Below are 16,642 nucleotides of genomic sequence, written 5' to 3' on the forward strand. Positions count from 1 at the left end.
TTGGACAGTTTAATTTGAATTACTTGTATGCCACGTACAATTACTAGGTGCCTGCGTATCATGCATTGCACAGTGCCAGAGTGTCAATGTTTTTGTCTAATTACAGATACCTGCTCAGTAATACTAGATGTCACATGGTTAAGAGTATCCAATCATTGTGATTTTTTATTCATCTCCATTTAGAACCTTGTGGAGTTGTTTGGATCATCATATATTTATACTACATATACATTATGAGCGTGTGAGGATGAAAATCATGAAATTTCATCCACCCTGATGTTCTGGATCTCCTTCCTGCATGTGGGGCGGTGTCATGGTGTGTGGATCAGTATATTATTTCAAGTTTGTTAAATGAAATTCCTGGCTAGGTGGTTGATTGCTGTGGGTCTATTAATGCTTAAACTGTTTTTATTTACAGCATGGCAGAACTGGATTGGGCACAGGCTGCAAATCGGCGGATTGAGAAGGTATGCTTGTGGCTGAACGGTGATATTGTGTACCTATTTTTCATCCATTTTTTCTCCTAGATCTAGGATCTGGCGAAAATTTCATTGGTTGCATTTCCAATTAAAGGTGGAAGATGACTCCGAAATGATGGAAGATGGACCATCAATGCCTCGACCACGAATAAGGCTTATTTTAACAACACAGCTGATGCAGCAACTTCTTCGCTCATTACCGCCAGAAATTCTCCGCGCGGATGCCACTGCAGAATATGACAGTGTGACATACTTCGCTGCTAAATTAGCACTAGGAGATGCATGCAGCCTGATCTCTTACTCTCAAAGTGATTCTCATGTGCACCCTAACAACAGAAACATGTAAGGAATTCCCTTTCTGTTGCAGTTATGAATATGAACGTTATTGTACTGCTTATGATTGGAGACTACTGTTTTGATCCATATGCTCACCTCTAATGTTGATAAATATATTTTTTAACTTGTCCAGTATAACTGAAAAGCTGAAGGCTTCTGAGAGTGTAGAAGATCAATTTCTATCGAAAGTTGTGGAAGACTTCATTGGGAGAGCAAGGAAGCTGGAGGATGATCTGCTGAGGTATGAGTTAGGTTCACTGGATTCCTTTCATGGAAAATCTCAACCTATTGTTCTCTGATGCTTTTGCAGATTCCAGCAGTCGCTAATCACACTAGTGCCCATTTTTTTTTTAAAAAAATATGAGTTGTCTACTTGCCTGGTGTGTCTGGTTTTGTTGATTTGTGATTCTGCTATTGCTCCTGAGCTGTCAATGGTGATATGCGAGTAGTCTATGTGTGTGCGTGTGTGTGCACTTGTGTGTGAACGTGCAAGGTTACCTGGATTTTATTTTTTTGAAAGATGAAGATTTTATTAGGGCTAAAGGCCAAAGACAGAAAACCAAAACAACAAGAAAACAAAGAACCCTACAATCAGGGAACCCAATCCCTTATTATACAATTCCAACCTTTTATGCACCTCCTCAAGGGAAGACCTAACATTACGAAAGTAGCGGTTATTCTTTTCTAACCAATCTGACTAAACAACCCTCCATCTTGGGTTCCTCAGAAAGCCTCCCCCTCTGACGTGCTAAGTTCGATATATTATAGAGAGTCAATCAAACGAGGCATCACCCATAACACATTGGCCAATCGAAGAATTCCCAGCCAGATGATGGTGGAGAAGGAACATTGAACGAACAAGAGGTCGACCGACTCCTCTACACTCAAACAAAGGGGGCATGCATTAGGAATGCAAAGCCCTCTTTTTTACGAGGTTATCTGGATTGCGGGTTGCTTTAGCACATTGTATGAGTACATGGCAATGTTTTAAATATCGACGATATCGGCTGATATATCCCACGATATTTCTTGTATCCCACCAGTGCGATACGAAACACACGAGTAGTGGGATATATCCCACATGTTTGATCCAGTGAACATTTTTTATTTTCGAATCTTTTTTTTTTCCTTTCCGTAAATCATATTAAATCAATGTCAAATTGTTACAAATCCATGTTTTTTCATGTTTTGCATGAAAAATCATGAATTGGGAGCTTCGATTTTGAGATTTGGAGGAGAAGGAACAAGTTGCGGAAAATTGAAAAAATTTAAAAATTTCCCAATATCTGGCGAACCGGTTGCAATCTGTGTCCAAACATAAAATCAAACATATATGTAACTTGATTTAGTGATTTTTCTTTTTCTTTTAAATGTATTACTTGTGTTTCCACACGTCTTCTTACATTTATAAATTATGTGAATAAACTTTGATAATGCTTGCATCAATTCAGTTAGACAACGCATGGATTAGGACCCCATACGAAGAGAACCTATTATGTCACTTGTTTTTTGTAAGTGTTTATTGATGTCTTTTTTAACAATTACTGAAATTTCATTGAAAAATTTGACCAATTTCAAGTGTTTCCCCATATTTCCAACTACGACGATACCTTACGTGATACAACCGATATATCCCATGTGATAACCAATACGTATCCATATCCCAAGGGTGCGATACGTAACGTGATACTGATATTTTGAACACTGGTACATGGTATGCTACTTTCTCCAATGTGCCATGCTAGGGTGGGGATCTTTTGGGTCACTCCAAATGCGTACATTGTATATACAGTATAGGTGCATTGTATATACAGTATATGAATTGATTTTATAATTCATATATTAAAATGGTGACTATTGGTATTATATGTCCTGCATGCATAATGTTATTAGGTGCATGCTGTTGCATAAATCAAAGTATAAATCTCTGTTCCGAATATATCTTCAGTTTACAAGTTAATCTACGCTAGGGATATAGATCCCTTTTTTAAAAAAAGATAACCGAATATTTTTATTAATAACCTACTATGTCAAGCAGAAAAGAATACAACCCAAGCATTACAATCTAAAGCAAAGACGACACTGTCAACATTTACATTTTTAGCCCCAAATACCCATCTAACACCTCTTTTTGGATTTCCACTACCTCCTCCCGCGATCCTTTCCTATTGAGGAAGCATTGCCTATTACGTTCGCCCCATATATTCTATAAAACTGCTATTATGACCTGGCACCAAATTGCTTACTCATCCTTAGCTAGTTTTTTGTTGTGCTAAGCCCATAATAACTCATCAGCTGTTTGTGGCGTAACTAATCAACTTCAAAAGATGCTAAGAATGCGGACCAAACTAGCCTCACGAAAGAGCAATGAATGAAGAGGTGTTCTATCATTTTTGCATCACTCATACACAAGGCAAATGTTAGGTAGGATCTATGTTGTCATAATCGTTATCGTATTGTAAATCGTAAAGGGGTCTGAATCGTATCGTATCATAAATTGTATTTTTTTTTTTTTAAAGATTTTCATAAAACATGTCAGAAACAAATATAAAAATTGTATATAAAAATCATAATTTAAAAAACACATCAATCATCCATTTTGTAATGAATATGCGAAAAACAAAAAGATGTATGATGTTTCATTGATTCATTGTCAATGTGTTGTTCTTGTATGATCATCGTGTCATAATCAAGTTCAAAAAATAACCCCCATTACCCATCCCATGTAAATGTAAATTTTCTATGTGATTCAAAAAATAACATTTTCCCCATCCCCATTTACATGTATAACGTATATGTATTGAAATGATTAAAAAAATAAGAAAACTATTGAAAATTTCAAATACATGTGAAAACTCTTTAAAAAAAATACTATTTAGGCCCACATAAACTCCAAATCTCACCACTCTCTCTCAAAAGAAGGAAAAGAAGTGATATTATAATGTATATGGTGCCTAAATAACATTTAAACAAAAATGCCTTGAAAAATTGCAAAAAACTGAAAAAAATCGAAATATATATTCACCTAAATATGAAAGAAATGAAATAGAAAAGAATAGATGAATATTTTATATGTATTGTTACCTATTTTAATGTAGAAATCGAATGCAGCAAGTGACTTTCGATTCTGTTGAGCGACGAAAAAGATATGTCGATTTCTTTCTCTAGGTTTCCTATGGCCCACAAGCTTCAAAATCCTCCAAACTCTCTCAAAAGAAACAAAACAAGTGATATTCTAATGCATGTGGGCCCTAAATAGGTTTTAAAAACAAAAGAACCAAAAAAATTTCATAAAAGAAGAAGAAGAAGAGAAAATACGATTTTTATTACCGCAAATATGGTTTTTTGAAGAAAAAAAATGATTGCTGTCAAATCGTACGATTCACGATATAATCTACGATTCATAGATTCATTCCAGTTTGCGATTATGTAGTACGATCTTAATCATACGAGTGTACGATATGATTGGATCGTAAATTGTACGATTTTAACAACATTGGGTAGGGTCATGGCCCTTTTTTGAATGTTTGTCTATAGTTAAGATTCTCTTTCTCAGCCAACCAAACAAAAGCAACCACCTTAGGAGGGGCATTGTAGAACAAAAAAACCTTGAAAGAATTGTTGTATATGAAAGTCTGAAGATATATGAATCATTTGGTAGAAGGATCGAACTGAAAATCTTCCTGAAGGGGAAGCATTCCATACTAAGGAATCCTTTGAAGTGAGGGATGGGTGAAGATTGTGTACTCGCTTCAATTACTTGGCAAAGTCTGCTGTCTCGTTATTTGTCTACTCTCCATGGCAAGGGGGGCACCAAACACCACTCTCCCCATTGGAGGAGAAACAACTAGCTGCCATTATATTTTTCGACGGTGCTAAGCTTGCCAAAGATGGAAATTCTAAATCCGAAGATCTATCCTAACACCGAGGATCCTCCCAAAAACGAATACGGATCTCATCACTAAGAGAGAGCCAACTTGAGTTTAAACAAAGGGCCTATTGAATTGATGGCCTTCCATATTTCCAAAGCTCGATAACATGAGGTTTTCTTTATCGCCACCCCCCTGGTTGGACACTATCTTTGGAAGCTATTACTTCTCTCTACAACTTGCCTTCTTTGGAACCGAATCTCCAATGTCATTTCCAAGTAGAGCCACATTCATAGACTAAAATACTCTAATACCAACACCTTAAAAGATCGGTTTGCATACTTCTCTTCAGCCCCTCTCCATAAGAAATTACACCTCAGTTGCTCTTAAGCTGTGCAAAACTTACTTTGGATACTTGAACAAGGACATAAAATAGAGGGGAAAGTTGGAAAGAGCCGCTTTGATTAGTGTGATTCGCCCTCCTATCGACAAATGATGACTCTTCCACTTAGATAACTTCCTCTCGAATCTTTCATCCACCTTACTCGGCAAATGAGTTGCTGGCTTCCCTAAGCACAACGGAAGGGCCAAATAAGAGGATGGAAAAGACCTGGTTCCACACCCAAAAACATTTGCAAACCCCCCCAACTTCCTCCTTGGATAAACCAATGCCTAGCGTCTGCTGCATCTCACTCTCACTAATATTTATCTTTAATCCGGAAACCTCGTAAAATGTTAGGATTTTCCTAAAGTGTCCACCATCATCAGCTTTGCACTGCAAAATAGAATTGTATCATCCGCATATTGCAAGTGACTTATCCTGATCGCTCTTTGTGATCATTTGAATCCAGAAATGTGTCCCACCTCTTGACCCTTCAGTAACATTCTACTTAAGGCTTTCACTACCACTACAAACTAAAAAGGGGACAGTGGATCCCCCTGCCTTAATCCCTTCGAAGATTTAAAGAAACCCTTGGGTGAGCCATTGACCAAACTGAGAAACTGGCTGATGAAACACATTCTTGAATCCACTGAATCCATTTGCTCCTGACCCAATCCTTCACAATATGTACTCAAGAAACCCTCAATTGATGTGGTTGTAGGCCTTTTCAATGTCTAATTTACAAACCACTGCTTTCTTGCCCACTCTGTTTCTTGAATCTATAATTTCATGTGCCAGAAGAGCACTGTCTAAAAGCTGTCTGTCTGCTACAAAAGCTTCTTTTTCTCGGAAACAACTTTTTGGCTAGAACCAACCTAAATCTGGATTCAAGGATTTTTGTCATGATCTTATAGTGACTCTGTTAAGTTGCTTCAGAACGGAAGCACTTCGTTACACTACACTTAAACTCCTTTTCAGTAACTATAAGAAAAATGAACAGAAAGAAATCGAGAAAAATCTCGAGTTATTTGCATAAGGAAAGAAAGGGCACCGACCTCGGATCCGTCCGAGGGGGTCGGCAGGCCAAAAATCTTTGAATGATTCTGCTCATTTCTTTGGAATGAGGGCAATAAATGACGCCTCCATCCCCATGGGAAGCCCACCCTTTTCAAAGTACTCTTTGACAAAGTCCACCGCATCCCTTTTGAGCACTTCCCAGAATACTTGGAAAGCCATGGGATACCCATCCGGGCCATGGGCCTCGTCTCTACCCAATGGTGGGTTGCTGCTTTGATTTCTTTTTCCGACAAAAGCTTCTCAAGGAAGTAGGGATACGAACCATTATTTTGGATTGGTAAAAATAGTGATGCAGATCGGAAAAGATCCATTGTCTGGACCATGGGATTAGGAACAGAACGTAGGGGGTTGTGATGTGGGTAACATTTTGTGTGCCTGCTTTTTCCTGAGCGAACGTGTGACCAGTCTTGAAATGTCTGAACTGAACCATGTAAGGCATTCTCATTACTGTAAAGTCAGATTTAATAGGACAGCTCCAAATCTTTTTCACCATTTTAATTTGGTGGCAGCGTTTCACACAATATCATTCTCTTCAAAAAAGCTGCGAATGAATTAGCCACCTGGTCATTCTCTTCAATAACATCTACAATGAATGAGGTCTCACACCTTTCTTCAACTCTTAAGGATGGAACTTTAAAGTAGAAAGAACCTTAGCTTTGGCTCCCTAGGTTAGTTCTATTACAATTCATGTTTTTTGATGGGTGAACACGAGGCTTGAATTTTGGACACTGGGCCTCAATGCTGCACACCTGAGGCATTTGTGACTTGGTTGTGGACAACTTTTTATGATATTTTTTTTTTCTTGAATGTTATCAGCTTCTTGTGATCCCTTGGTCTTATGATGCATGAACTACATTCAAATTTATTCTATGAGGCTTCTGTTTTGTTATATAAATAACATGCAAAATGGACATCTTTCATTAAAAAAAGAAGAAAGAAAGAAGAAGCATGATGGTGGATCTTTGCTATAGAAAGTACTGAGGTGAGGTCCAAAACCTAATAAACTCGGTAGTGGATACAACTTTGGTAGCCTTTATCTGAAGAATCCTTGATTCGATATAAGTATCTAAAATGGCTAGAAAACCTTTGAGCAAAGGAAATCTAAACTTATCCAATCTGACTCGGGGAAGGGTGTTAGATGCCTCATTTGTGATTATTAAATTGATTGAGACATAGCAACTCATTTGTTATTGGTTTATATATATATATATCAGGCATGGGGTTAGAAATAGCAAGAGCCTTGGACTTGGGGGATTGGGAGGGTATGCATATTTTCATAGAAGTCAGGTAAGGGAAGTAAAGGTAACCATATCAAGGAAAGAAAAGGTTGGATTAGATTCCGCATAATGCTGGATTAGTTTGTTTAACTAGCATTTCCAGCAAAATTTCACAGGAAAAATGCCTGATGAGTGGAAGAGAAACCTTGTGGTACCCATTTACATGAACAAAGGAGATGCACAAAGTTGTACCAGCTATTGAGTGATCAAACTTGAGTCATGCTAAGCTTCGGAGCATGGTGGACAATGACAATGCCAATGAACAAGGATATTAGAAGATCAGTTTGGCTTCATGCCAGGAACTATTCAAAGCTATTTTTCTAGACAATTGATGGCAATATATGGAGAGAAGTGGGTGGATTTGCACAGGAGACAATATTATAGAATACCTAGGATGCTTATGTGGTGAATGATGAGGAAAGATATATCTACATTATGAAGGACATGTAGGAGGGTGCTGCTATAGGAGTAAGAATGATGTTTGTTTTTTGAAAGATCACTGAATATATTAAAAGGAGAAAGAAGAAAGGGGAAAACAAAGCTGGGGAGAAGAGAGAGATCGCTGAGGAGTAAGAATGATGTTGGTTGATGAGACTACAGAGTGCTCAACTGCTGGATGGTGGATTTCGAGGAAAGCAATAGAGTTTGTAAATTGAAACTTGGGGATCTATGCTGAGACTATTTGTTATTCCTGTGACCTTGGAGCTTGGAGTTGGAGGAAGGTTTCCTTAATATCTGGATCTCTTTTGTTGGAGTCCCTTCATGCCTGAGGAATGGAAACTTTCTGTCGGGTTGGGTCTTTAGCAAGGTGTTAGAGCTTGACCTGAGTTCCTGCTGTGGGGATGCCTTAAACAAGGTCTTTGTACTATCCCTCATCATTATTTGTGCGAGTCTCCAATAGTCTTTACCCCATCCAAATCTATGAAGTCTAGGATCTATTCTTCAGGTACTTGCTCTAACCAAAAGTCTCTTGGCCTAATGGTGAGCAGGGGAAGAGTTTCTCAGGCAATGGGCCTTTTCTAGTCTGACAATCTCTTGGGTGAGAGGTTGAAGGTGCTGACTCAAGCAGAGAGGAGGAGATGGTAGCCCCTTTTAAGGATGTGGGCTATTGGCATTAGATGCTCTGATGCTATGGTTGATTGCAATTGGACTGTTGAGATGGGGCCAGTTGGCAATCCTATACCTGATGTTGAAGAGTTGGTGTGGGACATGTGGCATGCTTCAAGATTACCTTAAAAAGTTACAGAGGTTTCATCATTACAAAATTCAGATCATCTGTAGTTGCTGTCTTCCTAATTGTCTCATGTGAGCCCACGAGAAAGTGATCCTAGTGGGGTATCATTGGGCTGAGCTAAAAAAGGGGTCCTGGCCACATGAGGCCATTTGTATGAGCCTCATCATTGAGCGCATTTGATTATGGAGAGGAGGATATTTACAACATGCCCGGTGATTGTTGGATTTTTTTTTTTTTTTTTTTCCAACTGTTGGAATATGACATCATAAGTGTTGTGGTCTACCAAACCTCTTCAATTTGGGAATTGAGGAAGATGCAATTAATTCTCTGTTAGTTCCTTGGAAGGTTAATCCCAGGTTGACAACCGGAGATGTGAATAACCTAATTGCAGGAATCAAGTTGAACTGGTTGGTAGGAGTGAATTTTTAGAATACTGAATGCATTTGCAGGAGATCTAGAGAAGTTGATCACCAAGATTGGTGTTGGTGCAAACGTTAGACATAATTTATCACATCATAACATTGGGATGATTCAAGAAGATATTTCCATGAAACATTTCTGGAGTTGAAGTGTTGTGAGAGCATCTTTCCTTCATGATCCATCCTTATTGACATGGAGGATTATTGAAGGCAGAAATGAAAGCTCACAATGCTAGAGGGAGACTGTTCAGGGGTTGAAGGAGATAACGTGGGTCATGATCAAACTCTGATCGTACTGTTTGGCGTGGTTTTTCCTTGGGCTTGTCTTTTGATGATGCAAATGATGATCTTATCCATCTCTCTTTTACTGAGGCTAGATGATATGGATGGTGATCTAGCTAAAGCTAAGAAGACAACATCTTGGGGGCATAGGAGAGTTCAAAACCTCGCATGGTTGGTCAATTATGAGAATAGCTCGAAGATGAAATCTTGCAAAGAGCAAGGGAGAATGGGGTTAGTGAATCATGCTCAATGAAGATGGTGTCATTGTTATAGTATACATGGGCTGCTTTGGACCTTGGTTTGGGTCGTGGGCCTTTGGGCCTATAAGTTCTATGTTTTTTCCCTGTTTCCTATTTTTCCCTTTTGGATATTTTAGGTAATTTGGCATATTGTCTTATAAATACAATAAAGGTTGGATGTCCAACCCTACTGGTCTTTCCTTTTTTTTCAAAGGTTTCCTACTTTATAGTTATGAAGGGGTTGGGAGCTTCTAAGAAAAGATGAACGATTAAGGAGTTCATTTTCTTCTTATTTAAGAATCAAAAGTAGAGGAGGTCATCACCTTAGTGGTTCGGGAGATTATGGGGATTCTTTTCTTTCAGATGGTTTTGTGTGGGCCTATTGATCTATTCAAAAGAAGTCTTATGGGAGGAGCTTCGTGCATCATTGTGTCAGAGCTTTATTGGTGCTTATCTCCAATACTATCCAGTTCTCTTAGAGAAATTGGTAGTTGCGTGACATTGAGCACGTGAAGTTTTCTAGCCAGTTTTCATTTCTTAAAGGTTTGAAATCAATCGCAGGTTGTCAGGTTCATAAATTCATCAGATAGGTCGATATAGTATTTTCACCGAGTGGATCATTACACTATTATAAACATGTTCAAAACAAAAAACGAATACTTATTTGGAATATTTACATTTTTTCTGAATTTTCAGGATACTTTTTTTTTTCAAGAAAAAAAAATCAACCGATACATGGGTGTATTGGCCGTTATGCCCCTCGTATTGGTTGTTACACTGATACTCCCTATCGATAATGTGACAGCCACCATTACTGATATGGAACACCTTGCTTTTACAATTAAATGTCTCTGTTAATGCTTTAAAAAATGGTGGACTAACATGAATATGGGGGGCCGGGCTGGATACAAACTCCTGATGAAGGTCAGATAGTTAAAAGGAAAGATAAACTGTTGGAAAAAAGCTAATAATGTGTCGTTTGAAGAAGAGAAGCTTAGGATATTGGAGGCATACTCGACCCATTGATAGCAAAGAAGAAGAGGCCCCCTCTTGGATAGGGATGTTTAAAGCGGCAAACCCTAAAGGTTGAGTTGGAAAAGAATATAAAATAGGAAGAAATCTAGTAGAGTTAGCGATCTGTCACTAAAAGAAGGTGATAAAAATATGAAGTTCTTTGATGGTATTACAAATGTTAGGAGAAGCAAATGCTTTTAAAGCCTCTTCGTCAATGAGGAGCAAGGTTTTGAATATCAATTTCAGGTGGCATATTAGCTGACCCGAAAATGATATGATACAGGACAATTTTGGATCCGCATCGGACGATGTGGGCATGCATCGGTGTTTTATATATATATATATATATATATATATATATATATATATATATATATATATAGTAATAAATTTAGTTCTAAAAGATTATCAGGAAAATAGAAAAAAAAATGTAAAACACCATAATGTAGGCTGCTTCACTTTCTTGGGCTTGGAGGTCATTTTGTCTCCTCCATATAGAAGACACTTAATGGATGAGGAGGTGTTGGACTTAGCCCGGCTTTTGGCTCAGATTCTGCCCCTCGCCTAATGTGAAGGATGAGATGAATCATTTAAATGAGAGGGAGGGAGATTGTCAAATGGGATGGGAAGGAAATGAAGCTTATTTATCCTTGTGACCGAGATTAGAGAGCGTGCGGTGCCGGAAATGAAATCAGTGAATTTTATTTTTTTTTCTTTTTCTTTTTAGTTTGAACTTTTATTTTCTTGTTTAAATGACTTGGAATTAGTGGAGTGAAGTTCATAATCCATGATATGCATGTTTTGCATGCTCAATCATGGTTTTTGGCCTCCAATATTCAAATTTGTGGAAAATAGGGGAGATAGAGGAAAATCCAGTTTTTTTTTTTTTTTTGGCCTCCGATTTTCGACTTTCATGCATTTCTTCCATGATCGATAAGCCCTATACAAATGAAATTTACTGTGTACTTGTTCTGCGATCTTTCGAGTTCTAAGTGTATAATAATGTCTTTTTTAACTTCTCCTGATTTTTTCCTTGAAAAATTCAACCAATTTCCCAATGTTTCCCAAAAACAGCGATACATTACATGATACATGTGATATTTCCCATGCGATACCTGATATGTTTCTATATCCCAAGGGTCTGATACATGCGTCCATACGGATATTGAAAACAATGCTGTTGATAACCTTCAGAAGAGGTAGATGGCTATTCGAAATATTTGCAAGAAGCGGAGTCGGTGAACCCACTTGTTCATCCATTGCTTCCGTTGTGGGATTCCAATCCAAACAGTTGGAAATGCAAGGGAAAAGCATTTTCTAGGACTTTTCTTTAGCAAAACCAACAGGCACAAAAGGTGCTTCCCTTAGCGCCTATATCACTTTGCTTTCCGCATATGTCACATGTTTGCTTTGCATCACCTTTCTTGACTTTGCATTCTACCCAAACAGAACCCTGAGGGGCATGTGATGTCTGTTGTTTTGGAAAATTTCAAGAGGGGTAGATTACCTAAGTTAATTAGTCCGTCATTCATTGCCTTAGTTCCTAAAAAGTGGTGCCGAGAGATGGAATGTTTACCGGCTGATCAGTGGGACTCCCTACAAACCTTTGCTAAGTCCACACTCTTATGCTTTCTAAGGTGCTGGGGGGCATCATTCAAAGGCTCAAGGTGCTTTTATGTTTGGCAGGCATACATTGGATGTTGCCTTAAATGTTTACGACTGCATTAATTCCAGACAGAAGTCGGGCAAAGCAGTCATCACATGCTATGCCTAAAAAAGGTTCTGAGAGCTTGAAGGATTATTGGCTGATCAGGCTTATTAGGAGTCCCTACAAAATCTTGGCTCCATGAGGTGCTAGGGGGCATCATTTCGAAGGTTCAAAGTTCCTTTGTCTTTGGCAGGCATGTATTGGATGGGTCCTAATTGCTTGCAAGTGTACTAATTCTGAACACAAGTTGGGCAATGCAGGCACTATTTTTAAGCTAGATATGGAGAAAGCCTATGATTATGTTAACTAGAAATTTGTTCATTACATGCTATAAGTCGGTTAGGCTTGAGCTCCAAGTGGAGAAGCTGGATGTGAGAATGCATTAGTCCAGTTTGTTCTTTGATTCAAGGTGAATGGGTCCCCTTGATGTGTTCAACTGTGAAGTTGAACATGGAGAACATTGCCTGCAATCGTGCAAAGATCTGAGTGGCAGCTAGGGCCTTAACATCCTTGGCAAGGACTCCTTTAACTGACTTGCAATCTGTTCGAAGAGTGAACTCCTGGTTGAGAACGTGAGCTTGGAACTTTTGAATTGCTCGTAGAGCAGCAAGGATCTCCTTCGTCAATTGTAGGGTAATTGGCCTCTGCTTTGTTCCAAGTGCCAGAGGCGAATTTAACTAGTGGGCTGTGGCAATGGGATCCGCTCTCCTTTTATTTTTGTGATATTGGCAGGATTGGGCAAGGGATCATGGTTTAGTTAATGGTTTCGCAGTGGAGTATGCTAATTTTCAGATATCTCACCCTCAATTTGCTAATGGCACTCTCCTCCGAGTGGTAGATTATATTGAAGTTGATGATCTGCAAAAGATTCTCTGATGTTTTGAGGCTGTGTTGGGGCAAAAGAAAGATATCCAGAAAATTAAGTTGTTAGAGGTTCGAATTGTTTTGAAGATGTTATTGCTTTCATTTAGGCCCTTTAGTTGTAAATTGGGAAAATTTCTATCAACTAGGCTTTTATGTGTTGGTAAGCCAGCAAAACACCTCTGAGATGTAGTAGTTGGAAAGATGGAGAGGAAATTATCTGGGTGCAAAAGTTGCCATTAATCCATTGGTGGCCACATCACTTTCATTGTCTTTGGCACGCATGCGGCTTTACTTGATGTTTATGCTATGTAGAGTGTTATAAAGAGATCAGAGAGAACCCAAAGGGATTTTCTTTGGCAAGGAGCTGAGAATTACTATCATCATCATTTTTTATTTTATTTTTGCCTTTTCATTTGGTAGCAGGTAAAAGTTTCACAAACCAAAAGAATATGGAAGGTGAGTAGCCTTTAGTTTATGAAATGTAGCCCTTTTGAGCAAATGTGTTTGGGGGTTTGAGGAGGAAGCATTTGGAAAAGCGTGACCACTAGCATGGGGTAGAAGGTGGGTTGTTTTCTTGCAATCCACTATATATAGGGCTTCTGGCCTCTAGAAAACTATGCTGGAAGCTGTTGCTCTTTTTAGAAGAAAGATATCCTTTACTGAGGGGATAATTCTCGGATTTGGTCGTGGTTGGATAGATGGCGTAGAGATGGGCCTCATCATATAGTTTTGCCTATCCTGTTCAGAATTGCCTTGGAGGAAGGGGCTCCTATCTCCCAATAAGTTTTCTATGGTGATTTGTGGGGGTTAAGTTTGGTCCCCTTGCTTACACAGAAACCGTTATGTAACTTTGTCTGTCTCATGGATATGCTTCATGGCAAGGCTTGTTGATGGTGTCGGATATTGGGTCGCCTTTTAGCCAAGTCATTCTATTTGACTATTTTGCTTCTAATCCCTCCTAGAGATCATTGGAAGTACATAGGCTGCCTTGTGTTCTGCCCTTCCGTGGCTTGCTGGTTAAAGTTCTCAAGATTAATCATTTGAGTGGAAAGATGATTTTTCCAAATTGTTGCTTTCATTGTCATAGGGATGCATAAATAGTGGATCACTTGTCCTTGCATTGTTCTTATGTGCAGAAGATATGATGGAATTTCTTTCTGTATATGAATTGGGTCATGTCATCCTCTATTGGAGTCCCTTTTAGGGTGGCAGGAAGGGAAGTAAAAGCGGTAAGCTCAACGGTACCTCACTCTGCTTGCTTCATGATGATCAATTTGGCATGAACACAGTAGCAACATAGTTGGGAATAAGTTGTGTTCACAGGAAGTGATGATCTAGAAGGTGAAGTGATTGAATACAGAATGTGTTAAATCAGCTAAGGTTTTCAATAAAAGGCATTGTGATTTGCATGGGGTGTTACAGGGAGATTTCTTTCCTCTGCATGATGCCTTGTATGAGTTTTTGCCTTTTTTAATAAAAAAATTTCCCATTAAAAGAGAAGGAAATTTCGTTAAAGCTTAGTTGTGCAAATCCTGATGTGCCTCTCTCACTTTGAGTTGCGCTTCCCGCTGGTACTCCTCACACTTCCTAGCTATACTCTCTAAAATTTCAAAGTAGACATTCCTACACCAGAATCTGTTGCCTCTTTTGCTCTACACTGTGAATCTTTTTAAGGAGTGGAGTGAGGCTTAGTTCGAAGGATGGGAAGGCTTCAAATTCTTGAAGATGTTCTCATCGGCTTGTGTATTTATGAAGATCCTGTCCAGTCTCAATGAATTCTTGTATTTTGCTTGCCTGCCAGGCCTCCTAATAAAATTGTCATAATCACACGCACGCGCACACGCACACACACACACCCGCACACACAGTTCTACTCCGCCAAGGAAGGCCTGCTTGAGTTCCACGCTTTTTATTGGACAATCCTATCAATTATCTTTAATTAGAATATCATTTTTCTATAGAAAAAATGGATCCATGTGGTTAGAAGTAAACTTAGAATAAGGTGAGCTGGGATTTTTATTTGCCTTTTCATTTACACATACATATCCATGGTACTGACCTCTGTTATGTATGTTTGTACATGTATGCATGCGGCATGTATTATTTTTGAGGTATTTGGCCACATATGTTGAAGTAGTAAAAAGCTATAATATCGTCTTTGAAACTTAACGAAAACATTCGCTGGAGCATGTGAAGTTGCATTTGATACCAAATGCAGGACATTGATGTATCGTAGAAACTTCTACGCAACCAATTTCCAAGCATTAACTGGGAACCTCCCCATCTCTTTGATTGAATGAGTAGATTTGTCTGCATTTTTATCCTTTTCTTTTCCCTCTCTCAATTCTCTCTTGTCAATGCAGGATGGACAAACAGGCTTCAATCGTGGATATAAAGGTCGAATGCCAGGATCTGGAGCGGTTCTCCATTATCAATCGTTTTGCCAGATTCCATGGGCGGGGCAGCGCGGATGGGGCCGAGAGCTCGTCGTCCTCTGATGCAATGGCCCGGAGACCGTTCCCACAGAGATACGTGACGGCGGTAGCAATGCCTAGAAATCTTCCCGAGGGGGTGCCCTGTCTTTCACTTTAATCATTAATTAAATTGATTTTTTCCCCTTTTGCCGCCATTTCTCTGCCTTGCATTATCTCGCTCCCTACCTTCCGTTCAGGCTCAGTGGTGTGCTGGGCCAATGCCTCATAATAATAATGTATATTAGATATGTATTTACATATAATTAATATGTAGAAGTTGCTCAGTGGGCCCGGGCTTGACGAACTTGTAATAGGTGTGGGCTCGGGCCCAGTACATCCGTGTCGGCCATACATGACTCATTTTAGGTCCAGGCAGGTGCGGACTGAATCTGAACGCATCCCTCATCCATCCGTCTCTCTCATCACTGCGCATTAAAAAACAAAAAGAAGGAAAAAGAAGGGAGGATAGTAGCAGCACGCAGAAGAAGGGGGGGAATTGCTGAGAATTGCATGCCTTTGAGAGGAACGTTAAAAGGAGGTTCCTTACCATTCTTTTCTCTCTTTCGAAAGAGAGACATGGGCGACCCACATGTCAATGTGACATGTGGTGAATCCAGGCTGTGCAGCATGCAGGGTCCATGGCATGTCATCTGGCTTGGAAGTTGGGGTTCGAGTACTCATCAGGTGGGCTGGATCAAAAGGATACATTGGATGTAGACAAGAGCCAATTTTCGCTTCCTTTTTTGTTTTTTTTTTTGTTTTTTAAATTTAACGTGCGGTCCACCTGTTTAATAGCCGGACTGGCGTTTTGGTAGGATTATCGTATCATGAATGGCTGGTGAGACCTCCCATGCGCGTTTTGGTAAAGTTGTTTTGCCCTGACGAGTTTAGAGATTATGTGCAGGTTCCAATTGCAGGTTTACTTTGATTGGTTGATGCGCACTGTAACTAAAGAGTGAAGAGCCATTTGATTCTAAGAGGTGAATGG

General features: G+C 39.2%; 1 protein-coding gene across 4 annotated transcripts in view; it reads left to right on the forward strand.

Moving 5' to 3' along the window:
• LOC131219324 (uncharacterized) overlaps window positions 1-15,938 on the forward strand; it is a 32,271-nt gene extending 16,333 nt beyond the window's left edge. For all 4 annotated transcript variants that reach the window (XM_058214396.1, XM_058214397.1, XM_058214394.1 and 1 more), the window contains 4 exons: window positions 419-467; window positions 574-821; window positions 949-1,056; window positions 15,544-15,938. In XM_058214396.1, coding sequence (XP_058070379.1) covers window positions 419-467; window positions 574-821; window positions 949-1,056; window positions 15,544-15,772 — 634 coding nt within the window. In that variant the 3' untranslated portion in view covers window positions 15,773-15,938. The remainder of the gene's footprint in view (window positions 1-418; window positions 468-573; window positions 822-948; window positions 1,057-15,543) is intronic.
• The last annotated feature ends 704 nt before the right edge of the window (window positions 15,939-16,642 follow it).

Source organism: Magnolia sinica, chromosome 11, assembly GCF_029962835.1.
Source record: "Magnolia sinica isolate HGM2019 chromosome 11, MsV1, whole genome shotgun sequence".
Taxonomy (NCBI): domain Eukaryota; kingdom Viridiplantae; phylum Streptophyta; class Magnoliopsida; order Magnoliales; family Magnoliaceae; genus Magnolia; species Magnolia sinica.